General features: G+C 45.3%; 2 protein-coding genes and 1 long non-coding RNA gene across 16 annotated transcripts in view; 1 reads left to right on the top strand and 2 right to left on the bottom strand.

Annotated features, from left to right (window-relative positions):
- Positions 1–27,429, top strand: part of LOC115559178 (zinc-binding protein A33-like) — a 36,982-nt gene extending 9,553 nt beyond the window's left edge. Inside the window, exons 1-3 of one of the 10 annotated variants that reach the window (XM_030377926.1) lie at positions 188–309; positions 4,419–4,813; positions 26,069–27,425. In XM_030377926.1, coding sequence (XP_030233786.1) covers positions 4,524–4,813; positions 26,069–27,305 — 1,527 coding nt within the window. In that variant the 5' untranslated portion in view covers positions 188–309; positions 4,419–4,523 and the 3' untranslated portion in view covers positions 27,306–27,425. Of the gene's footprint in view, positions 1–187; positions 310–4,418; positions 6,106–21,101; positions 22,221–25,238; positions 25,340–25,733 lie in introns of those variants that run through there. The other 9 variants (XM_030377932.1, XM_030377936.1, XM_030377931.1 and 6 more) reach the window with 9 other exon arrangements.
- Positions 12,014–27,557, bottom strand: part of LOC115559199 (kinesin-like protein KIF26B) — a 52,449-nt gene continuing 36,905 nt past the window's right edge. Inside the window, exons 1-6 of one of the 4 annotated variants that reach the window (XR_003979450.1) lie at positions 14,497–14,827; positions 14,121–14,243; positions 13,204–13,260; positions 12,923–13,045; positions 12,646–12,747; positions 12,014–12,262 (exon numbers count right to left, since the gene is read on the bottom strand). Coding sequence is in view for 2 of the 4 variants with exons in the window: in XM_030377970.1 (XP_030233830.1) it covers positions 12,236–12,262; positions 12,646–12,747; positions 12,923–13,045; positions 13,204–13,260; positions 14,136–14,243; positions 14,497–14,643 (564 nt within the window). In the remaining 2 variants the exon portion in view is untranslated. Of the gene's footprint in view, positions 12,263–12,645; positions 12,748–12,922; positions 13,046–13,203; positions 13,261–14,120; positions 14,244–14,496; positions 14,828–17,765; positions 17,874–18,249; positions 18,452–27,557 lie in introns of those variants that run through there. The other 3 variants (XM_030377971.1, XM_030377970.1, XM_030377973.1) reach the window with 3 other exon arrangements.
- On the bottom strand, positions 24,197–26,324 carry LOC115559213 (uncharacterized). 2 transcript variants are annotated; one of them, XR_003979459.1, is made up of 5 exons: positions 26,232–26,324; positions 25,866–25,987; positions 24,838–24,915; positions 24,560–24,727; positions 24,216–24,465 (listed from the first exon to the last, which is right to left on the bottom strand). It is a non-coding gene; the product is annotated as an uncharacterized LOC115559213 (long non-coding RNA). The 2 variants fall into 2 exon arrangements; XR_003979458.1 differs by lacking the exon at positions 26,232–26,324 and having other exon boundaries at positions 24,197–24,465; positions 25,866–25,976.

Below are 27,557 nucleotides of genomic sequence, written 5' to 3'. Positions count from 1 at the left end.
AGGTTCAAGGAGCAGAAAGAGTTGACATGGGGGCTAATTTTCAGTGGAAAAAAAACGCTGGCATTATTTTATCAGCTGAGGGCGTATTCATTGCCATAACAACGTGAGCTAATCAACAAGTACCGCATGTTCGAATACGATGAGACTCATGGAAACGCCCTCAGCTGATAAAAGGTGTCGGGGGGGGGGTGCGAGCGGCACACGGGACGGGGTCTTATTTATTTATTTATTTTGATTGAATTTTGATCGTGCAAAGTCATCACGGAGGGACTTGGTGTCAGTGGACCGATGATCCACACATGAACCAAAGTGAGTAAAGTTATGTCGTTGGTATAATTTATAGCCTCATATTCAGGGCAAGCTAATGTGTATTCAGTTTAGATAAAGTTAGAGAAGATGACCATGTGTACACATTTATGGAAGCACATATGTAGCAAAATTCAAATGGCAATGCAATTTGCAATTCAATATGTCATCACTTCAATATTCACATGGACAATATCAACCTGCCTCTCACCAGAGACTTTGCATCCTGTCTTGACAGCTTTGGACTACATAATCTGATTGATTTCCCCACCCATATCAAAGGCCACTCTCTTGACCTAGTCTGCTGCTCCGGTCTCACTCCCTTCAAGCCCACTGCTGATGTTTTCCCCGCCACAGATCACTCCCTCCTCACTTTCAAAGCTGTACTCCGTCTCTCCACAATCAAGTTGCCCCGCCTCATTTCATTTTGCGATATCAAGAACATTAACATTGCCACCCTCTGCTCCCTCATTGACAGTTTTCCGACCACCGACTCTACCTCAAACCCTGATGAACTCGTCACTCTTTACAACACCTGCCTCACAAACACTCTCACCTCTATCGCCCCCGTAAAAACCCGGTCTGTTTCCTTTTCCACATCTGCCCCCTGGTTTACCCCCATGCTCAGGTCCATGAAAGCTAAAAACCGTCAACTTGAGCGACTTTATAAACGAACCGGTCTCACCATCCACAATGACATGTACACCTCCCACATTGCACAATATAAGGACCTCATATCCCTGACCAAATCCACCTACTACTCCGGCCTCATTTTAACCAATGAAGGTAACTCAAAAACCCTTTTCTCGGTTCTCAAAAAAATCCTCCACCCACCCAATTCTCTCCCCCCCCACTTGTACTCCACTGAATCCTGCAATTCCATCTTGGACTATTTCAATCTGAAAATCCACACCATTCATCAGCACCTACATCCCAATTCCCCCCCTCTCTCCCCACCTGCACTTCCCCCTACTTGCCATCTCTTCGCCAGTTTTCTTCTCCCCACTGCCTCCGACCTCTCCGTTCTCATTCTCAAATCTAAGCCCACCACCTGCCAGCTTGATCCCCTCCCCACAACCCTAGTCAAATCCTGCCTCCCCTCCCTCCTCCCTCTCATCAGCGCCATCATTCACTTCTCACTCTCATCTGGAATAGTCCCCTCACTTTTCGAAACTGCCGCTGTCACCCCCATATTAAAGAAACCCGGTTCAGACCCCAACAACTTCAGTAACCTCCGCCCCATCTCTAACCTACCATTCATTTCCAAAACCCTAGAAAAGATTGTCGCCTCCCAACTTCACTCCCACTTATCCCTCCACTCACTCTACGAGCCTTTCCAGTCCGGTTTCCGCCCCTGTCACAGCACAGAGACCGCCCTCATCAAAATCACTAACGATCTCCTCATTGCAGCTGACTCTGGTTCCTTCTCCATCCTCATCCTCCTCGATCTGAGTGCAGCGTTCGACACCATCTCACACCCCATCCTTCTCAGTAGACTCTCCTCGATTGGCCTCTCCCACACCCCCCTCAGTTGGTTCCACTCCTACCTCACAGGCCGCACCCAGTTCATCCAGCTTAAATCCTTCACCTCCAATCCCTCCCCAGTCACTACTGGTGTGCCCCAGGGATCTGTCCTGGGGCCTCTTCTATTCATCATCTATCTCCTCCCCCTCGGCCACATCCTCCGCAAATACAATATCCAGTTCCACTGCTTCGCGGATGACACCCAGCTCTACCTTTCCTGCAAACCCAATTCCTCACTCCCACCCTCCTCCCTCACCGACTGTCTCTCCGAAATAAAAACCTGGTTCACCTCAAACTTCCTTAAACTAAACTGCAATAAAACTGAAATGCTCCTCCTCGGCACTAAATCCACACTAGCGAAAGTCAATACCTTCTCTCTCACCATCGACAGCTCCTCAGTTTCCCCCTCCCCTCAGGTTAAGAGCTTGGGTGTCATCCTCGACGGCCCACTTTCCTTCCATTCCCACATCAACACCATTACCCGCACTGCATATTTCCATCTCCGCAACATCAACAGACTCCGCCCCTCCCTCACCCCCCACACCACCGCCATCCTTGTTCACAGCCTCGTCACCTCCCGTCTGGACTACTGCAATTCTCTCCTCTTCGGCCTCCCCCACAAGTCCCTCCGCAAACTACAACTGGTCCAAAACTCTGCCGCCCGCATCATCACAAAGACCCCCTCATACCATCACATCACCCCTGTCCTCCAGCAGCTCCACTGGCTCCCCGTAACCCACCGCATTAACAACAAACTCCTAGTGTTTACATTCATGGCCATCCACAACCTCGCCCCTCCCTACCTCTCTGATCTCCTGCACATTAACATCCCCACCCGTTCCCTTCGATCCTCCTCCTCCATCCACCTCTCTGTGCCCCCTGCCCGCCTCAGCACTATGGGGGGCAGAGCCTTCAGTCGCTCTGCTCCCCAGCTCTGGAACTCTCTACCACCCGACCTCCGATACTGTGACTCTCTCCCCATTTTCAAAGCACAACTAAAAACCCACCTGTTTCGGACTGCCTACTCTCTCTAATCTCCATGCTTCCTGCCATTCTGCCCTATGTATTTTAACTTATTATGTTGTCCTTTCTATGTCTATTTTATCACGTTTTTTGTATATTTCATTGTGTGTTTTATTGTGTGTGATGCACAGTGTCCTTGAGTGACCTGAAAGGCGCTTTCATAAATAAAATGCATTATTATTACATTATGCAATTGACAATTCATTATGCAATTTTAAAATGTAATTTGTAAATACGTTATTCAAAGTGTATTTTAATATGCAAAGTGACAATGCAATCCTCAATTCAATTTGCAAAAGTTATAACAATACAAATAGAATAACATTTTGTCAAATTCTTTGAGTTCCTTCATTCAAATTGAAAAGCTATAGCGTCCCCGTGATTGCAATCCACTTCGCCACGCTCCGTGTGTTGCGATATTCAAATGACATTTCAATCCGCAAAACGAACGCTTTGCAAAAGATTTGGCAAAACGGAATCCAAAACGTTTTCCAAAACGGAATCCATAACGTTTTCCAAAAAGTCAATATGCAAAGTGGCAAACGTATCAGCCAATCAGCGTCTGGGCGGGAACTACGTCACTTACGTCAAGTAAAATACACTTTGAATAACGTATTTACAAATTACATTATAAAATTGCATAATGAATTGTCAATTGTATAATGTAATTGCAAATTGCATTGCCATTTGAATTTTGCTACATGCTTCCATAGGCCTACTAACTTTAGTATTCCTGGATAATGAACACAAACGCATATTACAAGATAACTTTAGTATTCTGGGTTATATTACCATAGAAGGTAACATTTGGCTAAGTAGATTTCAAAATCGATAGGGTTACTAGTTAATATTAATATGTCGATGGTAGATAGGGGAGCGTGGCTATGTTCCCCGGGTCCTATGTTCCCCTCTTTGTATGAGACTGGGGAACATAGGACCGTTTTTAAAAAAAAGGGTTCGATGTTCCCCGGTCTGTTACTTTTTCTCACCATTACTGCCAAATTCCGGCCGAGATAACTACCATTTCATGTATTCATACGCCGGTAATCAAACCCCGAGAAGCCCAATCCGTACGAGAGCTTCCCGCGGCCATCCGGAGGCGCACAGAGCTTTTGGCCGTGATATTATTATACAATTATATTAGATTATGTACTATTATATAAAGAGCTCCGGGAGTCGAAAACGGCAACAATCACTTTCTCCTCCATGCTGCAGTTCACCCCGGACTGCGCTGCACTGAGTTGGCCGGTTGAATGCTGATTGGCTGTTACGTTACACATGTCACTCAGTGGCCACGCTGTTGAACGCCGATTGGCTGTCATCACGCGCATGTCGCGTCAAAGTTTCAATATTTTTGAAGATTGATAGATTGCGGGGAACAAAGGACCCGGGGAACATAGGGATGACCCCGTAGATAGTATAAGATTAGTTAGAGATGATTGTAACGTAAAGGCCAATGCAACCGATTCTAGCATTGATAAGGAAACAACGTATTTAATGTCTTTATAAGTGTTACAGTTGTTGTCGACTGTCGAGTTATGCTGATATTAGTTTCTCTTTTCTAGACTTCCTGAATCTGTAGGGTACAGACCACCTCTGGAGTTTATTAACAAAGGGTTCAGATCTAAGGAAGGATTCCGAAGAGACTTCCCGTCTATACATCTGCTAAAATGGCAGAAGAAAACCCTCCTCCTCTCAAACATTTCCTGACCTGCAGCGTGTGCACTGAGATCCTCACGGACCCGGTGTCTCTGGGCTGTCACCACAGCTTCTGTTCCAGCTGTCTCCAGGACTTCTGGGCCCAAGCTGAGAACAAGAACTGTCCCGTCTGTAAGAGGAAATCCTCAAAGGATATAGTCGTTAACTTTTCCATCAAGGAGCTCGCTGAGTCCTACGCTGGAAGACAGAGGTCTGGCCCCTCTGATGAGGCCCAGGTGGTCTGCACTGAACCCTCCCAGAGGTCTGCCCCCTCAGAAGAGGCCCAGGTGGTCTGCACTGAGCCCTCCCAGAGGTCTGCCCCCTCTGAAGAGGCCCAGGTGGTCTGCACTGAACCCTCCCAGAGGTCTGCCCCCTCTGATGAGGACCAGGGGGTCTGCACTGAGCACTTAAAGGATATCAAGTGGTTCTGTAAGGAGGAGCAGAGAGCTGTGTGTCATGTGTGTGAGTTCCCTCACCACCAGGGTCACACGGTGGTTCCTCTAGAAGAACAAGTCCAGGAGCTGAAGCAGCAGCTGAGACCTGACCTCAGGGCTCTACAGGCCAGGAGGAGCAGACACCAGGAGCTGGAGGAGACGTATGAGGCCATGGTTCCTCACCTCAAGGGACAGCGGGTGAAGACCGAGAGGCGGATCAGAGCAGAGTTTGAACAGCTTCACCGGTTCCTGAGAGAGGAAGAGAAGGCCAGAGTGGCGGTCCTGAGAGAGGAAGAGGAGCAGAAGAGGAAGAGGATCCTCCTGGAGAGGAAGACCCTTCAAGAAGCAGACCTGCAGAAGGACGGCCTGTCGTTCCTCAGCGCTTCCACGCGCTCCCGGACCAGCGCCAGAGCCCTGCTCTCCGGTTCTGATCCCCAGCTGCTTCCTGGAGCGCTGCTGGACGAGGCCAAACACCTGGGAAACCTGGCCCACAGAGTCTGGGAGGAGATGGGGCAGAGGACCACCTTCAGCCCCGTTATTCTGGACCCAAACACTGCGGCACGCTCACTCTCTCTGTCTGATGATCTGACCAGCGTGAGATGTAGCGATGTAACCCAGAAGGTTCCTAACAACCCAGAGAGGTTCACTAGGTACCGTAATGTTCTGGGCTCTGAGGGCTTCAGCTCAGGGGAGCACTGCTGGGAGGTGGAGGTGGGAGACCTTCCTATATGGAGAATAGGTGTTGCTAAAGAGTCAGTGGAGAGGAAAGGAGAGTGTACTGGTTCACCAGCTAATGGAATCTGGTGTTTACTCCACCGCAGTGGAAAGTACACTCAGGGTACTGGTAAAACCCTGACATTGAAGAGGACTCCAGAGAGGATCAGAGTCCAGCTGGACTATGATGGAGGGGAGGTGTCCTTCTACGACCCTGAAGACATGACTCTCATCTACACCCATCAACACACTTTCACTGACAACATCTACCCTTGGTTTGGTGTTGGACCAGCAGGTGAAGCCCGAACCAGAGATGTTAGAGTGTGTGGTGTCTCCTCACGCACTAAGCCATGTAAATGAATGTAACCTTGTCAGTTCTGTTTGCCTGCTAGAGTCTCTGAAACACAGTATCATCTATCTATCTATCTATCTATCTATCTATCTATCTATCTATCTATCTATCTATCTATCTATCTATCTATCTATATATATATATATATATATATATATATATATATATATAAATATTCGGGTAATAATCAAATAGTAGAACAAAGAAACCAATCAACAGGTATATTGCAACAAAATAATACGAGTCCACCTTGTGGTCAATGTATGGAATGACACATAGTCCACAGAGCAAGAAAACACTGCCTGCAGGTACATATATATATATATTGGAGCTGTCAAGCGATTAAAATATTTAATCGTGATTAATCGCATTAATGTCATAGTTAACTCTAATTAATCGCGATTAATCGCAAATTCTTTTTCTATGCTAAATATCCTTTGATTTTTTTGTCCCATAATTCTTCTCATTTTAATTCTCTTATCAACATGGTGAAGTGCATCGGCTTGCCTTGTGCAAATGATTTTTTATTGATAACAACATTGGCATATACACTGATCAAAACAGGACGATACAAAAAAAGAGCCTATAGTGCAATTAAACGACTGCTTTGAACAAATGTCATTTTAAACATTGCAGTCAGGCTACTGCTTCTTTGTTTTGAGCCAAAGAAAAAAAAAAAAAAAAAAAGTTTTTTTTTTTTTTTTTTTATAAAATAATTGCGTTAATCGCGCGATAAAATTTTTAACGCCGTTACATTTGGTTTGCGTTAACGCCGTTAATAACGCGTTTAACTGACAGCTCTAATATATATATATATATATATATATATGTGTGTGGATCAATATATCTAGTTGTGTATATATGAGTATAGTATCATAGACGGTAGAGGATGGTCGGTGAAGGTCTCAGTGCAGCCTGTGGATCATTAACAGTGAGGGGTGCGTGTGTTTTCTTGTTAAATGGAATTGTACGTTTAATGTTGATAACAAGTGTCTGTAATAGAACCACACATGTAGAGAAATCAATGATACTGTTAACACAATATTGTTATGTTCACACCTACACAAGAATCACATGGGAAAATAATAATCATCTATCAAACGGTTGGTTGTGTAATTCTATTACTTTTGGTTGTAGTCAATGCTGTTCATTCCTGTCTGTGTGTTAGTCTACCCTCACTGTTTGGGACGTATCTGTTTATACATATTCACGCAGGGTATAGAAAGGTGTTAGGGTTTGATTCCGGGGTTCAGGGTTTAGTAACAGAGGAAATCAATCAGAACATAATGATGAATTAATTATTATGTTATTAATTATTATGTTATTAATTATTATGAATTGTGATTATTCAGATCACTGTGATTCCATTCCCGTTAACCAACTAAAAGTTATTTCTTACAATAAACATGTGTCGGCCTGTTCTATGATTCATGTCGTTCATAACTCCTCCAGAAGCCGTCCTGACGCGTACAACAGGAAACCTTCTTCACACACTTCACAACCATCCGCAAAGTCACATAAAAGTTATTACTTTAGCCTAATATATATTATGTATATATATATATATATATAGACTCTAGGTACTAGAGTCTAGAGATGGTTACTTTAGGTACTAGAGATGATTAGTTTAGGTGTTAGAGGTTATACATATTGAACCAAATACTATATATATAGATATATACATATATATATATATATATATCTATACACACATATATATCTATACACACACATATATATATATTATATAAATATATATATATAATAATATATATACATATATATATATATATATATATATATATTAGAGCTGTCAGTTAAACGCGTTATTAACGGCCTTAACGCAAACCAATTTTAACGTGCGATTAACACAAATTATTATTTTTAAAAAAATATATATATATTTTATTTTTTATTTTTTTGGGCTCAAAACAAAGAAGCAGTAGGCTGACTGCTATGTTCAAGGCATATCTTTGTATGATCATCGTTTAATTGCATTATAGGTTTTTTTTTGTACCGTCCTGTTTTGATCAGTATATGCCAATGTTGTTATCAATAAAAAAACATTTGCACAAGGCAAGCCGATGCACTTCTCCATGTTGATAAGAGCATTAAAATGAGAAAAATTAATGGGACAAAGAATTCAAGGGATATTTAGCATAGAAAAAAAAATATGATTAATCGCGATCAATCGTGAGTTAACTATGGCATTAATGCGATTAATCGTGATTAAATATATTTAATCGCTTGACAGCCCTAATATATATATATATACACATGTATATAGTATTTTGTTCAATATGTAGACCCGTTCAAACCTGCGCTGTGTGAGTTGGACAAAACATCGTTAGACATCGTTAGTTATTTTAAATCAGAATTAATATTTAATATCCACACCTTTTTCTCTAAATGTTGAATCTACACATTTCCCTCTCGTCAGAGCATCACACTTCCACCAAAGATAATGAACCCGAAGACAAACTTTCACCCAGCCGAACACAGACAGATGACGTCATGGTAGAGTCGTGACGGACAGACGGTGAGCGTCAGAAGGAGCACCGCCCAGCTAGCGGCTGACAGCGCCTCATGACCACGGGGTCGCTGGTTCAAGTCCGACCTCAACCAACCGTCATGTGGTGCCGTCGGTGTGTCAGTGTGTGTGAGTTAAGACCCCGGTGGCCACAGGCGAGGGGGCAGGTGGAGGTATCGCTATTTACTGGCAGGATGAATTGAGCTGCATAAAAAAAGATGTTTGCTTTCATGATCTGAACTCCCCCCCCCCTCCCCCCGGAGAGCCGGGCCCAGCTGGTCCAGGACGCTCTGGCTCGTGGACCAGCTGGTCCAGGACGCTCTGGGCCCAGCTGGTCCAGGACGCTCTGGCTCGTGGACCAGCTGGTCCAGGACGCTCTGGGCCCAGAGCGTCCTGGACCAGCTGGGCCCAGAGCGTCCTGGACCAGCTGGGCCCAGAGCGTCCTGGACCAGCTGGTCCAGGACGCTCTGGGCCCAGCTGGTCCAGGACGCTCTGGGCCCAGCTGGTCCAGGACGCTCTGGCTCGTGGACAGGTAGTTGGTAACACAACCGGGGGAGATGCACCTGAGGGTCTCCGGCCCCATTGGGTAGTACCTGTCCATGTCCAGGACCTCCCGTGCCCTCCTGTGGACGCCGGCCCCGGTGAGCTGCCCCTTGCACAGGGGGCAGGACAGTCTCACCTTCCACCGGCGGTAGGCCGTCCACACCAGGAGCCGGTGCATAACACAGCGATCTTGTGACGGGACCTGGCTGTAGAGGAGGGCAGGAACCGGTGGCTCATACCAGAGCTGGACGTCCGGGCGCAGCCGCTGGTTCCTCCACAGCGTGGACGCAATCCAGCGCTGGTCCTGCTGGGGAATGGTCTCCAGGAGGGGACCAGGAGGAGACCAGGTGACCAGGAAAGGACCAGGAGGGGACCAGGAGGAGACCAGGAGGAGACCAAGAGGAGACCAGGAGGAGACCAGGAGGAGGAGACCAGGAGGAGACCAGGAGGAGACCAGGAGGAGCAGGGCTCCTATCTGATTCAACCTACATAAAGAAAATGAAAAAGATGGTAAATCCTCTATCCGCTACACGCTGCAGAATGTAAGACCTGTATAGAGGTTATTCCAGTTGCACTGACCAGAGGAGAAGAGCTGGTCCTCACAGCCGACATGACAGGGCTGGACGGAGGCAGAGAGAAAGGGGGGACAGGCCTGTAGAATCTGGCCTCCCCTCGCCTCCCCTCTGCCGCCCTTCCCTCATTGAAATGAACGGAGACGGCGAGTTGCCGCGCGGCGGTGTGAAAGCAGCTGTCAGGCACTATAGGTACATCCAGGCCCGTCACTATGGGCGGGCCATAGGGGGCCGGGTCCGCCCCCCACAATGCTAGTGCCCCCCCACTTGAGGCACAGATCTAAAAAAAAAAATATGTATATACATATTTTATATTATTATTTATATTATTAACGCTCCGTTCACTTGCATGGGCCCTACACAACTCCCGGCGGTGAATTATATTTGATAATGCACCGCTGCGAAGTATAATTGACCGCTGTCAAGGTAAACAAAGGCTTTTTTGCCTCTAATGGCGTCTTTGGTATCACTCCGCAAGAAGTCCGATAACTTGTCAAACCCAGCGTCTTCGGTTGCAAAGCGACGTCAACGTCTTTGGCGGACTATTAAGGCCCCGTTTACACGAAGGGAAAACGCAGATATTTCCAAGAGGTTTGGCCTCTTATTTACACCAAAACGCTGTTTTTATCACAGAAAACAATCATTTCTAAAAACTCTGGCCAAATTGGAGATTTCTGAAAACGCCGGTTATGTGTTGTCGTGTCAACGGGGAGAAACGGGGTTTAAGGTTCTGAAGCGTCACATTATGCGCCAGGAAATGCTTAACGTCATATGAGCGCCCTATGTTTACAGTTTGTTTCTTACAGGAAGACGCTCGTGTTATTCGTTGTTGTTGATTCTGAGCACTCTGATTGGCTTGCATGGCTTTATCCTTCTCCCTACACTGCCGCCCATAGGTTTGGCATGGTTATAATGGTGCTCGACAGCGTATTTATGCGTTTTGATGTAAACGACAACTTTTTTGAAAACGATGTTGTGTGCACAATGTTATTTTTGAAAACGGAGGGGGGGAAATATTTGTTTCTATAAATACCCTGCTACGTATAAACGTGGCCTAAATCTGCTGGCTACGTAGGCCTACGTCACTGTAGCCGCTAACAGTTACCGCGCATTTTTGAAAAGTGAAGCTGGATGAGTTCTCGCTAGCTTACGTTCAGTCGCGAAGCTAGACCTTTTTGGGTGGGCTCAAGCCCACCTAAAACTTGCCTTAGCCCACCCTATCATTTCGTCCTCAAATCTAATATTCTAACTTTTTTTTACACAAGCAATGAGAGAATAGATGCTGTACACTAATGAACAGGCACAAATGGGCTAGTGAAATCGAGCACAACCTTCCTGCAGGAATCTCTAACCTCTGATTGGTGGGCAGGCGTCTCCTGTTTGACAAAACCAAAAAGGCAGCACGAGCACACTTAAAATAGTTTCTGCTGTTTTGTCTGTCAAAAAGGCTTGCTAGTCTTTATCAGAAAATCCACGATATCCAGCTGTGTTATAACATGAGCAGCTAATAATAATAATGATCATTTTATAACCTTGACATAATCTGTCAGATGACTATTAAATGACAGTTGACCACAAGGTGATTCTATCTATGCCTCCTCTTGAATTGCTTCATGTTTTAGTCAGCAGGGGCTTGTAATGCTGCGTAGCATGATAAGCATGATAAGGTGCAAGGAGCAGAAGAAGTTGACATGGGTGCTAATTTTCAGTTGAAAAAAAATGCTGGCATTATTTTATCAGCTGAGGGCGTTTTCATTGCCATAGCAACGTGAGCTAATCAACAAGTACAACATGTTCAAATACTATGAGACTCATGGAAACGCCCTCAGCTGATAAAAAGTGTCGGGGGTGTGGGGGGGGGGGGGGGGGGGGGGGGGGGGGGGGCGCGAGCGGCAGACGGGGCGGGGTCTCATTTATTTATTTATTTTAATAAGTTACTTATTTTATTTTAAATAAACATAATACCAAGGGTCAGAAGTTTTACAAGAATTTTGATCGTACAAAGTCATGACAGAGGGACTTGGTGTCTTTATTCATGCTTGAAAGATGCATGAATATGTTATTTTTTTTGAAAGGGAATAAGCTGATGAAGCTGACAAGCGACCAATGTTTACTGTTTAAAAATATTTTTCATTAAATGCAAACCCCAGTGACTCATTTGCTCTTGTTTCTCTGTTTTGAGATTCACACAGACTTAGCAGTCTTGTTGAAATGTTACAAATTGAGTTAATAAACTGAACTTGGAAATTGTTTTAAGTTGTTGCAGATGTTATCTCCGCTATTTTTATTAATCTAAATAAATAATGACAGAAAGTAATTGAGATTATATATATATTATAAAAAACATTCTGGAAACAACAATCATTTACATCAGGGTTACAATATCTCTGCAATATCAAAGTAAACCACATTAGAAAGATATCAGAAGATAAAAAAGGTGTACAAAGAAATATTTATAAAATAAAACCTTTTGGTGTGAAATCTGAAGATAGAAGAGGTTCATCAATTTTTTTGTCCACCTTAGAACGAGGGGTACCTCTTAGATTACTGTGTTTTCTATTGATGGCTGAAATAAAAAGAGAAGAGAGTCAGACGCAGAAACAGAGAGGAAACAGCAGAGGAGAACATCAGAACGACTCCTATTGGCTGCCACCACATCTATTCATCCACAGAGATCATGGCTACATGATAAAGTTCGATTTCTTTACAGGGGATAGGCAGGAGTGACAGCATAACAGCCACAGTTGGTCGATCCATCTCCTTACCAAACATTACTTGCATCACTCATTCAATTTACAATGTAAGGGTGAATCATGTAACAATTACCCCAATGAATGCAATACCTCTGAATCAAACCTAAAGAACCGCTTCCAAAATGACACAACCACTGTGGTTCCGCTCAATGGACCGTTGATCGATTGACTAACAACTGACAGATGTGTCCCTTACCTTTCTAGAGGAACACAGAGCAGCCACTGCAGAGGAAACAACCAGTATGGAGACGATGAACAGCAAGATGGACGCTGCCAGCATGAACAATTCAGTATTTCTCTGACAAAACAAAAAGAAAAGCATATTATATTACATTGTATGTTATGGATTTGAAGCTTCAGACAACTATATTTTCAGTGAAAAATGATTATGGACTACATGGAGAAGATAAAAATAGCCATAATACTAGAATATAATTTCATAGCAAAACACACAATAGTTAAACATTTCTTACCAAATGTTTACAACCAAGGTGGCAGGGAGGGTACGCAAATAGTACACTAGCAAAGAAATGAAGAACACTTCCAGCGACGGTCGAGAGAGCCACCAGCACATTCATCCCCAACGCAGCGCACACCTGAAACCGTCAGGAACAACAGTTACCACTTAACCCACCCAAAGAAGATGGAGTTAATGCTGAGGATTTAACACGACGAGGCCTCTAGCATACGACCACAGGGCTGAGGACTTTAGAGACAGAAAGTAAGAGTCATTTCCTGAGTGCTGTTGGCTCACCTTGGCCCTGGTGGGTTTCCTGTCAGCAGCGATGGTCAAACCCCCAGCAGGGATGTACTGTAGGGGACAATATCACCAGAACTCTTTGGTGCCACTGGTAAACAGGAAGTACTGAGCAGTGAATCAGGATGTGTGGCTCTGCTCCACTCCCAGCAAGAGCTGCTCTACAGCCACACACCTGCAGGCTTCATAGAGCAAGAGGACCAGACTATACTGACCCTGACCTGCTCCTTAGTGAGGCTGGACTCACCACTCCCACCAAACTCACCACAACACTGGGAGACCAAACTCACCACAACACTGGGAGACCAAACTCACCACAACACTGGGAGACCAAACTCACCACAACACTGGGAGACCAAACTCACCACAACACTGGGAGACCAAACTCACCACAACACTGGGAGACCAAACTCACCACAACACTGGGAGACCAAACTCACCACAACACTGGGAGACCAAACTCATCACAACACTGGGAGACCAAACTCATCACAACACTGGGACACCAAACTCCCCACAACACTGGGAGACCAAACTCATCACAACACTGAGAGACCAAACTCACCACAACACTGGGAGACCAAACTCACCACAACACTGAGAGACCAAACTCACCACAACACTGGGAGACCAAACTCACCACAACACTGGGAGACCAAACTCACCACAACACTGGGAGACCAAACTCACCACAACACTGGGAGACCAAACTCACCACAACACTGGGAGACCAAACTCATCACAACATTGGGAGACCAAACTCACCACAACACTGGGAGACCAAACTCATCACAACACTGGGTGCAGATTTTACATCAATCACAATATATAGGCTACCAAATAGTGCATAAGCACACACACTATATAGGCTACTAAGGAACAGCTGTGGTTGAAATAATGCATTGAGACTTCACCTAAAGGTTACTCACGATGAAGATTCCCCAGAAGAGGATTGCTGTTATGTCGAGGTCGACATCGACAGCCAGATACGTAATTGCGGTCAGTGCCATGGAGATCCCAATTGTTACTTCAATCGCCTGTTGGGAGACAACAGAATCAATGTTTTTATTATCAATAATCATCAGTAATAATTCTTATTTATTCTTATTGCAGCCAGTACCCGTCACAGGACAGAAAAATGAAACACATGTCGCCCTAAAAGGCCTCAGTACAGCTGTGTGTGTGTGTGTGTGTGTGTGTGTGTGTGTGTGTGTGTGTGTGTGTGTGTGTGTGTGTGTGTGTGTGTGTGTGTGTGTGTGTGTGTGTGTGTGTGTGTGTGTGGTCTCTTACTCCGAGTATTGTGGGCTTCAATCGCTGGAACTTGTCGAGGCCCTCAGAGGCTGTTGGCTCATTCTTGGGAGAAGCCAATTCTTCGCCTCTCTCTCCGTTCTCCATCCTCAACTCAAAGCTTTCTCCTTCAACAAGATTCCCATACATTTCCAATCCAACCCAAATCAACACGCTGTCGATTGTATGGTCTAAGCGTCAAATTCAGAATACCGACTTATTAATGAAACCTTGTTGTTACCGCAGAGGTCAGTTTAAATAAGATCCACAGAGGGTGGAGGCTTAAATACATGCTTCTTCCTTAGTTGCTTCATCCACATTGCTTAATGCTTACGCGATTGCCTAATAAAGGATTTTACATGTTGAGGCAATGAACTGGTAAACACGTCTTCCTACGTGTGGTATTCTGCGATCAAAAGGGTGAGGTAAGGGTTAAGTCAAGGTTAGATTTAAATCAGGGTTAGGATTAGGGTGGGTAGACAAATGTAGGGCCATCGACTGCTTGTGGTTTACCGCCTTACCAGAACAGTTGTTGTGGTACCACAGCGCCCTCTGCTGGCGCGTCGGATGCATGGTGTAGTGACGTTTCTCAGATTTTCCTTGTTCCAATTAACATCACTGGTGACTGACTGCAGACTAGATTCTAACAATGCTTGCGTCCAAAAACGATAATGTCCAGAAGTTTGTTGGGTTTGCAAAAAGGGTCTTGTGGTTTATTTTGTACAAAAATCAAAGAAAACTGACTGAGAATACTGTTGCATATTCTCGAAGAAAGTCGTCCAATCCCGGGTTGCTTTAACTCACTTCATTTATCATAAAGTCGTCGGCATGTTTCGGCATGGTAAGTGAAGCTATACGGAGGGAATTCTAAGAATCGTGTAGAACACGTGTGAGAGGAAAATACCGTGATCTACTTCAAGCCCCCCGGGCTTAGGCCCGGGTGGCTTTCTGCGCGTCTACCTATTGATCTCTGGCCATCTCCACCATAGACATCTTATAGATGATCTCCACCCCTTGTCCTCAGGTAGAGACCGTCAAGTGGGCGTGGCCTAGTGGGCGTGGCCGGGGTGCCGTACTGGCTTCGGCTTCTTCGTATATATAAAAGCGCTGCTATCTGTGGCTGGAGCAGCCTCCAATAAGGTCTTGCTCCCCTTGTGGCTATGTATGGTATTTACGGCTTATGTTTGGTCCTGCTTCATTGGGGATATGTGTGGGTAGCTTAGATTCTTAAAATACGTAACAATACTTAAAACAAACAAAGAGCAGGATGTGGGCCAAGCCATTGTAGAAAAACTTTTTGCTGTGTAATCAGCCACACCTGGCACTCTGTTGATCTCCTATTATATGCACACAGGCACTCAAGACCTGTAGAGGTCACCAAAAACAACCATTGCACACAAATAATGCTAAACTGAATATGGCTCCTACACATGGGAAGTAAGGAAGTACGCAAGTAACTTTCCACCCTCGGCGTTTTGGAAGATGATGGAACATATAGGTCAATGTCATTTTCCCCAAATTTCCCTACAAATCAATAATTCGGGAACTGGCATTTAGTCACATTTGGCGAAAAACAAATGGTGGCGCCCCTGTGCCTGGTGAGCCGATCTTCAATGAGTTCAGGGAATACAGTTACATGCTAAAAGTGTACATCCTGTCGAAAGTGTAGTTGAAGTATAATATTTTTTCACATAGGGATTGGCAGAACAAACAAAAAGTTCCTCTTAGATGACTGTGTTCTTTTGATGGCTGAAATAAAAAAGAGAGAAGAGATTGAGGCGCAGAAACAGAGAGGTAACAGCAGAGGAGAACATCAGAACGACTCCTATTGGCTGCTACCTCATCATCTATTCATCCACACAGATCATGGCTACATGAGGCTCAAAGTTAGACTTCCTTTACAGTGGAGAGGCAGTCGGTCTATCCACCTCCTTACAAAACAAAGCTTGCTTCACATATTAAATTTACAATGTAAGGGTGATTCATGTAACAATTAACCCAATGAATGCAATACCTCTGAATCAAACTTAAAGAACCGCTTCCAAAATGACACAACCACTGCGGTTCCTCTCAGTGGACCGTTGGCTTGTAGATCGATTGACTCACAACAGACAGATGTGTCCCTTACCTTTCTAGAGGAACACAGAGCAGCCTTTCTAGAGGAACACAGAGCAGCTATTCTAGAGGAACACAGAGCAGCCATTCTAGAGGGACACAGAGCAGCCATTCTAGTGGAACACAGAGCAGCCTTTCTAGTGGAACACAGAGCAGCCTTTCTAGAGGAGCACAGAGCAGCCTTTCTAGAGGCACACAGAGCAGCCTTTCTAGAGGAACACAGAGCAGCTATTCTAGAGGAACACAGAGCAGCCATTCTAGAGGGACACAGAGCAGCCTTTCTAGAGGAACACAGAGCAGCCTTTCTAGAGGGACACAGAGCAGCCTTTCTAGAGGGACACAGAGCAGCCTTTCTAGAGGAACACAGAGCAGCCTTTCTAGAGGAACAGAGCAGCCCTTCTAGAGGAACCCAGAGCAGCCTTTCTAGAGGAACCCAGAGCAGCCTTTCTAGAGGAACCCAGAGCAGCCTTTCTAGAGGAACACAGAGCAGACACTGCAGACGTCTGCCTTACCTTTCTAGAGGAACACAGAGCAAACACTGCAGATGCAACAACGATTATGGAGATGATGAACAGCAAGATGGACGCTGCCAGCATGACAAATTCACTGTGACACTGTGACAAAACAAAAAGATCATTGTATTATATTGCATTATATAGTTTTTTTAGTGGAAAATTAACATGGATTAAATAGAGACGATAAAAATAACCCAAAAAATAGAATATCATTTCTTAGCAAAATACAAAATAGTTAAACATTCTCACCAGAGTTACGCACTCTTCAAACCCAAATATTACAATAGCAAAGCCATGAAGAGGACTTCCAGCGATAGCGGAGAGAGCCACCAGCACATTCATCCCCAACGCAGCGCACACCTGAAACCATCAGGTACAACAGTTACCACTGAACCCACCCAAAGAAGATGGAGTTAATGCTGAGGATTTAACACAACGAGGCCTCTAGCATACAAACACAGTGCTGAAGAACGCACCATATGAGATTTGCAAGAATACAACAGAGAGTAAGAGTCATTTATATTAGACAACTACACATTATACTGTATATGGTACTTAAGAGACACATACACATTATATAGGCTACTAAAGAGCAACTGTGGTTGAAACAATGCATTGAGACTTCACCCAAAGGTTACTTACGATGAAGATTCCCCAGAAGAGGATTGGTGTTTTTGCAAAGTGGACTTCGTAAGCCAAATAGGTAATTGCTGTCAGTGCCATCAAGATCCCAATTGTTACTTCAACCGCCTGTTGGGAGACGACAGAATCAATGTCATTATTATCAATAATCATAACTAGTAATTATTATTTATTCTTATTGCAGCCAGTACACGTCACAGGACGGAAACATGAAACACAAGTCGTCCCTAGTACAAGTGAACGTCAACAAGTGTGTGTGTGTGTCTGTGCGTGTGTGTGTCTGTGTGTGTGTGAGTGTGTGTGTGTGTGTGTCTGTGTGTGTGCGCGTGTGTGTGCGCGTGTGTGTTGGTGTGTGTGTGTGTGTGTGTGTGTGTGTGTGTGTGTGTGTGTGCGTGCGTGCGTGCGTGCGTGCGTGCGTGCGTGCGTGCGTGCGTGCGTGCGTGCGTGCGTGCGTGCGTGTGTGTGTGTGTGCGTGATCTCTTACTCCGAGTCTTGTGGGCTGGAACTTCCCGAGGCCCTTAAAGGCTGTTGGTTCATTCTGGGGAGAAGCGAATTGTTCGCCTCTCTCTCCGCTCTCCATCCCCAACTCACCTTCAGCAAGACTCCCAGACATCCCCAATGCACCCCAAATCAACACGCTGTCCTTTGTCTGGTCTAAGCGTCAAATTGAGAATACCGACCTGTTGATAAAGATGAAACCTTGATGTTACCGCAGAGTTCAGTTTAAATGACATCCACAGATGGTGGAGGCTTCGATACATGCCTCTTCCTCTGTCGCCTCATTCACATTTGCTTAATGCCTCCGCTTGCGTAATAAAGGATTTTACATGTGGAGGCAATATTAACTGGTAACCACGTCTTCGTACGTTTGGTCTTCTGATATCTAAAGGGTAAGGTAAGGGTTAGGTCAAGGTCAGATTTAAGTCAGAGTTAGGGCTAGAGTCAGAGTAGACTGTGAAAGTTGATAGTCGACTGTTTTTGGTTTACCAGAACACTTATTTTGGTACCACAACGCCCTCTGCTGGCGCGTCGGATGCATGGCAAGTAAGTAAGTACGCAAGTAACTTTCCCTCCTCCGCGTTTTGGAAAATGATTGAACATATAGGTCGATGAAATATTTCCCCATCTTGTCCAACAAATCAATGAATCGGGAACTGGCAACTAGTCAGATTTGGAGAAAACAGGGTTCCCCCCGTGGCCTGCAGGTGGCGCCCCTGTGCGTTGTGAGCCGATCTTCAATGATTACAGGGCAGACAGAAGTGGTCGATAAAATAATACCTGCATCTTCAGTAGTGAAAGTTGGGGCCAATAAATGATTTCCTAGTTAGGGGTCCTACGAAAGACATAGGACCCTGTATTATTATTATTATTATTTTCCTGACATATCTCAAAAACGACATGGTCAAAAGTTGTATAAAATAGCAGGCTTGTAGAACCCGTAAAATTAGTTAGAGATGCAAAGGATGAGCCAGAATTAACAATAGGTGGCGCTATAACAAGCCTTTGAAGTGCAACATACTCAACAAGCTGCCATTTCCACTAGGAAAGTAGGGAACTTGTTATACATCATCCATGCACCATGAGTCATGATGAGGATCTTTCAAGGCTAGGGTTAGGGCTAGGGACCCTTTGGGTTAGGGTCCCTGACTAGGACCCTCAGCTGGGCCCCTAGCTAGGACCCTCAGCTGACCCGTGTTCTCAGCTCATGAGGATCCTTTAATACACAAAGAAACAGATTAACAGAACTCATTACTTTGGGACAGAGAACTCATAGGGTGACCAGAGAATGAAACTCAGCAGCCGTTTGCTGCTGGACTTCAGACTTCCCCTCCCTAACCAGACGATAGGACGGGAGAGAGTCCAACGCATCACATGACCAGTGCAATGACTGGTCATTCCGGTCATTCCACTGGTCAAACAGACTTTTAATGAACAGCTCCCTGGCCTCTCCCCCAACCCAAAGACATTTATTTACATCAAGTTTAGTGTTATGGGTTTGATTTTTGAATTCTGTTTGAAAATATTATGTTTAATATCAATCAATGTAGTCTGGGCTATAAAGAAAACGTGTAGAGATAACCAAATTAAAAACGGTAAAGGACTGCTGTTGAATCAAGGGTGGATGTCTTTATGGTGGTGCTACTGATTGGGATCCATTTGAAGTATTTAGTATTCCTGAAGTCAACATTATTTCTTATTTTCCGTTCTAACTCTGAAATGACTCCTAGTGTCTCAGAGCGTCCTCCTAACTTGAGTGTCGCGGGCACAACAAGTCGTTCAGAACTCTTTGAGGTCCACATGGGGGACACTGTTCAGATCTGATAATGATTAACCTGTAACCAGACACTGTCGTTCAGACGTACGTGGAGTTGGTCTCCTTCAGGATGGGAAGCCCTAGATTGAAGAGGAATGACTTGAGGTGAGTGTTCAAAGGACCAGAGGGATCTTTTGCAGTAAGGAGAACTGTTTCAGTCACTTGACCTCCACTCCGTCGGAGGACGATGATCCACACATGAACCAAAGTGAGTAAAGACATGTCATTGGAATTATTGATAGCCTCATATTCAGGGCAAGCTAATGTGAATTCAGGTTAGATAAAGTTAGAGAAGATGACCTTGCATACACAATACCTAGGCCTACTAACTTTAGTATTCTGGGATATATTAACACAGAACTCATATTACACGATAACTTTATTATGCTGGGATATACTGACACAGTACGCATGTTACAAGATAACTTTAGTATTCTGGGATATATTAACACAAAAACTAACATTCGGCTCAGTAGTTTACGAATTCGATTTTAATATTAAGTTGCTGATGGTAGATAATATTCACGAGAGACACACCAATCTTTATTGTTCGATGAGTTATTGTTGTCGGGTCATGCTGATGAATGTTTCTCTTTTCTAGACCTCCTGAATCCGTAGGGTACAGACCACCTCTGGAGTTTATTAACAAAGACTTCAGAACTAAAGAACGCATCCGGAGAGATTTCCTGTCTAGACCTCCGCTAAAATGGCAGAAGAAAACCCTCCTCTCAAACATTTCCTGACCTGCAGCGTGTGCACTGAGATCCTCAAGGACCCGGTGTCTCTGAGCTGTCACCACAGCTTCTGTTCCAGCTGTCTAAACGACTTCTGGGCCCTGAGGGCTTCAGCTCAGGGGAACACTGCTGGGAGGTGGAGGTGGGAGACCATCCTGACTGGCTAATAGGTGTTGCTAAAGAGTCAGTGGAGAGGAAAGGAGAGTATACTGCTTCACCAGATAATGGAATCTGGGGTTTATCCTATACCAGTGGAGAGTACACTCAGGGTACTGGTAAAACCATGACATTGAAGAGGACTCCAGAGAGGATCAGAGTCCAGCTGGACTATGATGGAGGGGAGGTGTCCTTCTACGACACTGAAGACATGACTCTCATCTACACCCATCAACACACTTTCACTGACAACATCTTCCCTTACTTTGGTGTTGGAGCAGCAGGTGAAGCCCGGACCAAAGATGTTAGAGTGTGTGGGGTCTCCTCACGCACTAAACCATGTAAATGAATGTAACCTTGTCAGATCTGTTTGCCTGCTAGAGTCTCTGGTATATAGAAACACAGTATCCTCTCTCTCTCTCTCTCTCTCTCTCTCTTTCTCTCTCTCTCTCTCTCTCTCTCTCTCTCTCTCTCTCTCTCTCTCTCTCTCTCTCTCTCTCTCTCTCTCTCTCTCTCTCTCTCTCTCTCTCTCTCTCTCTCTCTCTCTCTCTCTCTCTAATATAATCAGGTAATAATCTAAGAGTAGAACAAAGAAACAAATCAACAGGTATATTACAACAAAATAATATGAGTCCACCTTGTGGTCAATGTATGGAATGACACATATAGTCCACAGAGCAAGAAAACACTGCCTGCAGTTACATATATATATATATATATATATATATATAATGTATATATATATATATATATATATATGTGGATCAATATATCTAGTTGTGTATATATATGAGTATAGTATCATAGACGGTAGAGGATGGTCAGTGAAGGTCTCAGTGCAGCCTGTGGATCATTAACAGTGTGGGATGTGTGTGTTTAACACAATATTGTTGTGTTAACACCTACACAAGAATCACATGGGGAAATAATAATCATCTATCAAACGGTTGGTTGTGTAATTCTATTACTCTTGGTTTTAGTCAATGCTGTTCATTCCTGTCTGTGTATTAGTCTCTACCCTCACTGTTTGGGACGTATCGGTTTATACATATTCACGCAAGGTATAGAAAGGTGTTAGGGTTTGATTCCAGGGTTTAGGGTTTAGTAACAGAGGAAATCAATCAGAACATAATGATGAATTAATTATTATGCTATTAATTATTATGAATAGTGATTATTCAGATCACTGTGATTCCATTCCCGTTAACCAACTAAAAGTTATTTCTTACAATAAACATGTGTCGGCCTGTTCTATGATTCATGTCCTTCATAACTCCTCCAGAAGCCGTCCTGACGCGTACAACAGGAAACCTTCTACACACACTTCACAACCATCCGCAAAGTCACATAAAAGTTATTACTTTAGCCTAATATATATTATGTATATATAGACTCTAGGTACTAGAGTCTAGAGATGGTTAGTTTAGGTACTAGAGATTATTAGTTTAGGTGTTAGAGGTTATACATATTGAACCAAATACATATATCTATATACATATATATATATATATATATGTATATACATATTGTATTTTGTTCAATATGTAGACCCCTTCAAACCTGCGCTGTGTGAGTTGGACAAAACATCGTTAGTTATTTTAAATCAGAATTAATATTTAATATCCACACCTTTTTCTCTAAATGTTGAATCTACACATTTCCCTCTCATCAGAACGTCACATGAACCCGAAGACAAACCGTCTCCCAGCCAAACACAGACAGATGACGTCATGGTAGAGTCGTGACGGACAGACGGTGAGCATCAGAAGGAACACCGCCCAGCTAGCGGCTGACGGCGCCTCGTGACCACGGGGTCGCTGGTTCAAGTCCGACCTCAACCAAACGTCATGTGGTGCCGTCGTTGTGTCAGTGTGTGTGAGTTAAGACCCCGGTGGCCACAGGGTGGGGGCAGGTGGAGGTATCGCTATTTGCTGGATTACTGGCAGGTTGAATTGACAGGTAGTAACCCAACCGGGGGAGATGCACCTGAGGGTCTCCGGCCCCATCAGGTAGTACCTGTCCACGTCCAGGACCTCCCGTGCCCTCCTGTGGACGCTGGCCCCGGTGAGCTGCCCCTTGCACTGGGGGCAGGACAGCCTCACCTTCCACCGGCGGTAGGCCGTCCACACCAGGAGCCGGTGCTGACACAGCGATCTGGTGACGGGACCTGGCTGTAGAGGAGGGCAGGAACCGGTGGCTCATACCAGAGCTGGACGTCCGGGCGCAGCCGCTGGTTCCTCCACAGCGTGGACGCAATCCAGCGCTGGTCCTGCTGGGGAATGGTCTCCTTCAGTTCCACCAGCAGCCAGAACTGATCTGGAGCAAGAGGAGGAGCAGGGAGGAGACCAGGAGAGGAGCAGGGAGGAGACCAGGAGAGGAGCAGGAGGCGAGACCAAGAGGCGAGACCAAGAGGCGAGACCAAGAGGAGACCAAGAGGAGACCAAGAGGAGACCAAGAGGAGACCAAGAGGAGACCAAGAGGAGACCAAGAGGAGACCAAGAGGAGACCAGGGCTGGGTTGCACCAACTGGGCGTCAGCCTGGTCTTAACTACGCCTGGTCCTAACTTGCCGTTCTAAGTCCAACCTAACCGTTACGCCGGTTGCACCAACTGGGCTTAGCGTTCTTTTCACTAAGACCAGGCGTAAATCCTACGCCTGGTCAGGGGCAGGCGTAGAGTTGAAATTCCAGGCTGTTTCTATAGCAATTACATCCAATCCAATGCAGCGCTACCACCATCCTTGCTACTTCTCATTGCGCTTCGCCTCTATGCTGTGTTTTGAAATGTTTTGAAAGGCATTTTAAAACACAGCCGGCAACATGATCAGTGTTCATAGATCGACCGCCGGTCGGGAAGATATCGCTGGCCGATTAGTTCGTTCTCAACTTATAATCAGTTGTGAATGTTTAATTATGTTTAGATGTTTTATATAGGCCGACACACTAAACAGATCTTTCCTATAGTCTCAAAACAACTCAATTTAGCTCCTTGTCATTTGATGATGTTCAATGCTTCTGTCAAAAAGCACTATTTCCGTCTAAATGCCTGCTCGTTGTAAACCAGACATTACAAATACATATTTTAATTACATTCGTTTGCAGTGTTTGATTGTTAGGCATTAACACAATTGATGAATGACAATGAATGAACGAATGAATTATTTATTTCGGTGTCCAACAGCATGTCAAGTATTATAGTAAACAGCTGTTGTCACGAGGTATCCTAGCAACGCGGTGATATGCGCATTCCATGGAACATTCACATGGCCGCGCATGGCTAAGACCGGGCTCAAGTCCCGTTGGTGTAATCGGCGTTAGTTTCATTCTAACGCCAGGTCTTAACTAAGACCTACTTAGCAGTCACGCCCAGTTGGTGCAACCGGCCCCAGGAGACCAGGAGGAGACCAGGAGGAGACCAAGAGGAGACCAGGAGACCAGGAGGACACCAGGAGGAGACCAGGAGGAGACCAGGAGAGCAGGGCTCCTATCTGATACAACCTACATAAAGAAAATGATAAAGATGATGAATCCTCTATCCGCTGCACGCTGCAGAATGTAAGACCTGTATAGAGGTTATTACAGTTGCACTGACCAGAGGAGAAGAGCTGGTCCTCACAGCCGACATGACAGGGCTGGATGGAGGCAGAGAGAAAGGGGGGACAGGCCTGTAGAAGCTGGGACTGGAAGGGGGCGTCACTCGAGGTGGGGTAGCTGATGGAGTGCTTCTCCCAGACGGGACAGCGGCAGGGCTGGAGGGACGCTGGGAGAGAGGGGGAACGGAGCTGATGAAGTACAATTACAAAACAAGGATACTGTTTGGCTGTATGGCTGTTCTTAGGCATCAGGCACAGCTATAGGTGCATCCATTACCTCAACAGGCCTCCTAGTCACATTGACATTCGGCCTGGCTGCAGCAGACAAAGTCCCACCGAACCGCGCTTTCTCAAACTGAAACTCAAACAAGAATAGTCTTAATAAAATGGTGTTAAAAATAACATCATAGCCTACACACCAATTCCATACAATGATACGCATGAAAGTTATGTAAACACACAGATCTGAGATGAGTTGATCATGGTTAACCAGGTGTATGACCGTTGACCACGCTGATGTCTGCGGTTTCACTCATATACAACTATATGAAAATGAAAATGTGAGGCGCTTTTAACGCCGTAATAAAGGTGCAACGTGACTGAATGAGGTCGATTCGTGGGAGTTGGCTTTCCATACATGGACATATATAATACGGTTGTTTCCTGCTTGCGAGACGCAGGGCGCGCGCAAACATACGCAAACACACACGGATCCGCCCAATTCCTTAAGTTTCATTTTCTGTTTTGTCAGCGGACCGATAATCCACACGTGAACCAAAGTGAGTAAAGTTATGTCATTGGTATAATTTATAGCCTCATATTCAGGGCAAGCTAATGTCTATTCAGTTTAGATAAAGTTAGAGAAGACGACCGTGCATACACATTACTGACTTTAGTATTCTGGGATATATGAACAAAGAACGCATATTACAAGATGACCTTAGTATTTTGGGTTATATTACCATAAAACGTAACATTTGGTTTAGTAGATTTCAAAATCGATAGGGTTAGACAGTAGGCCTAGTTAATGTTAATTTGCCGATGGTAGTATTCGTTAGAGATGATTGTAATGCAATGCAACCGATTCTAGAAACAACGTATTTAATAACTTTATAGGTGTTAGTTATTGTTGTCGACTGTCGAGTTATGTTGATACAAGTTTCTCTTTTCTAGACCTCCCGAATCCGTAGGGTACAGACCACCTCTGGATTATATTATCAAAGAGTTCAGAGCGAACGCATCCGGAGACTTCCTGATACCTCCGCGAAAATGGCTGAAGAAATCCCTCCTCCTCTCAAACATTACCTGACTTGCAACGTATGCACTGAGATCGTCAAGGACCCGGTGTCTCTGGGCTGTCACCACAGCTTCTGTTCCAGCTGTCTCCAGGACTTCTGGGCCCAAGCAGAGAACAAGAACTGTCCCGTCTGTAAGAGGAAATCCTCAAAGGGTATAGGCGTTAACTTTTCCCTCAAGGAGCTCGCTGACTCCTTCACTGGAAGACAGAGGTCTGACCCCTCTGATGAGGCCCAGGTGGTCTGCCCTGAACCCTCCAAGAGGTCTGCCCCCTCTGATGAGGCCCAGGTGGTCTGCACTGAGCACTTAAAGGATATCAAGTGGTTCTGTAAGGACGAGCAGAGAGCTGTGTGTAATGTGTGTGAGTTCCCTCACCACCAGGGTCACACGCTGGTTCCTCTAGAAGAACAAGTCCAGGAGCTGAAGCAGCAGCTGAGACCTGACCTCACGGCTCTACAGGCCAGGAGGAGGAGACACCAGGAGCTGGAGGAGACGTATGAGGCCATGGTTCCTCACCTCAAGGTACAGCGGGTGAAGACCGAGAGGCGGATCAGAGCAGAGTTTGAACAGCTTCACCGGTTCCTGAGAGAGGAAGAGGAGGCCAGAGTGAAGGCCCTGAGAGAGGAAGAGGAGCAGAAGAGGAAGAGGATCCTCCTGGAGAAGAAGACCCTTCAGGAGCAGATCCGGTCTCTTTCAGAGGGTCTCTCGGCTGTAGAAGCAGACCTGCAGAAGGACGGCCTGTCGTTCCTCAGCGCTTCCACGCGCTCCCGGACCAGCGCCAGAGCCCTGCTCTCCGGCTCTGATCCCCAGCTGCTTCCTGGAGCGCTGCTGGACGAGGCCAAACACCTGGGAAACCTGGCCCACCGAGTCTGGGAGAAGATGGGGCAGAGGACCACCTTCAGCCCCGTTATTCTGGACCCAAACACTGCAGCACGCTCACTCTCTCTGTCTGATGATCTGACCAGCGTGAGACGTATGGATGTAACCCAGAAGGTTCCTAACAACCCAGAGAGGTTCACTAGGTACGCTGATGTTCTGGGCTCTGAGGGCTTCAGCTCAGGGGAACACTGCTGGGAGGTGGAGGTGGGAGACCTTCCTATCTGGAGAATAGGTGTTGCTAAAGAGTCAGTGGAGAGGAAAGGAGAGCGTACTGCTACACCAGCTAATGGAATCTGGGGTTTATTCTATGACAGTGGAAAGTACACCCCGGGAGGTAACAGTAAAACCCTGGCATTGAAGAGGACTCCAGAGAGGATCAGAGTCCAGCTGGACCATGATGGAGGGGAGGTGTCCTTCTACGACCCTGAAGACATGACTCTCATCTACACCCATCAACACACTTTCACTGACAACATCTACCCTTGGTTTGGTGTTGGACCAGCAGGTGAAGCCCGAACCAGAGATGTTAGAGTGTGTGGTGTCTCCTCACGCACTAAGCCATGTAAATGAATGCAACCTTGTCAGTTCTGTTAGCCTGTTCTAGTATGTAGAAACACAGTATCATCTATCTATCTATCTATCTATCTATCTATCTATCTATCTATCTATCTATCTATCTATCTATCTATCTATCTATCTATCTATCTATCTATCTATCTATCTATCTATCTATCTATCTCTCTCTCTCTCTCTCTCTCTCTCTCTCTCTCTCTCTCTCTCTCTCTCTCTCTCTCTCTCTCTCTCTCTCTCTCTCTCTCTCTC

Source organism: Gadus morhua, chromosome 14 (assembly GCF_902167405.1).
Source record: "Gadus morhua chromosome 14, gadMor3.0, whole genome shotgun sequence".
Lineage (NCBI taxonomy): Eukaryota > Metazoa > Chordata > Actinopteri > Gadiformes > Gadidae > Gadus > Gadus morhua.
This window is presented reverse-complemented; position numbering and strand designations above follow the sequence as displayed.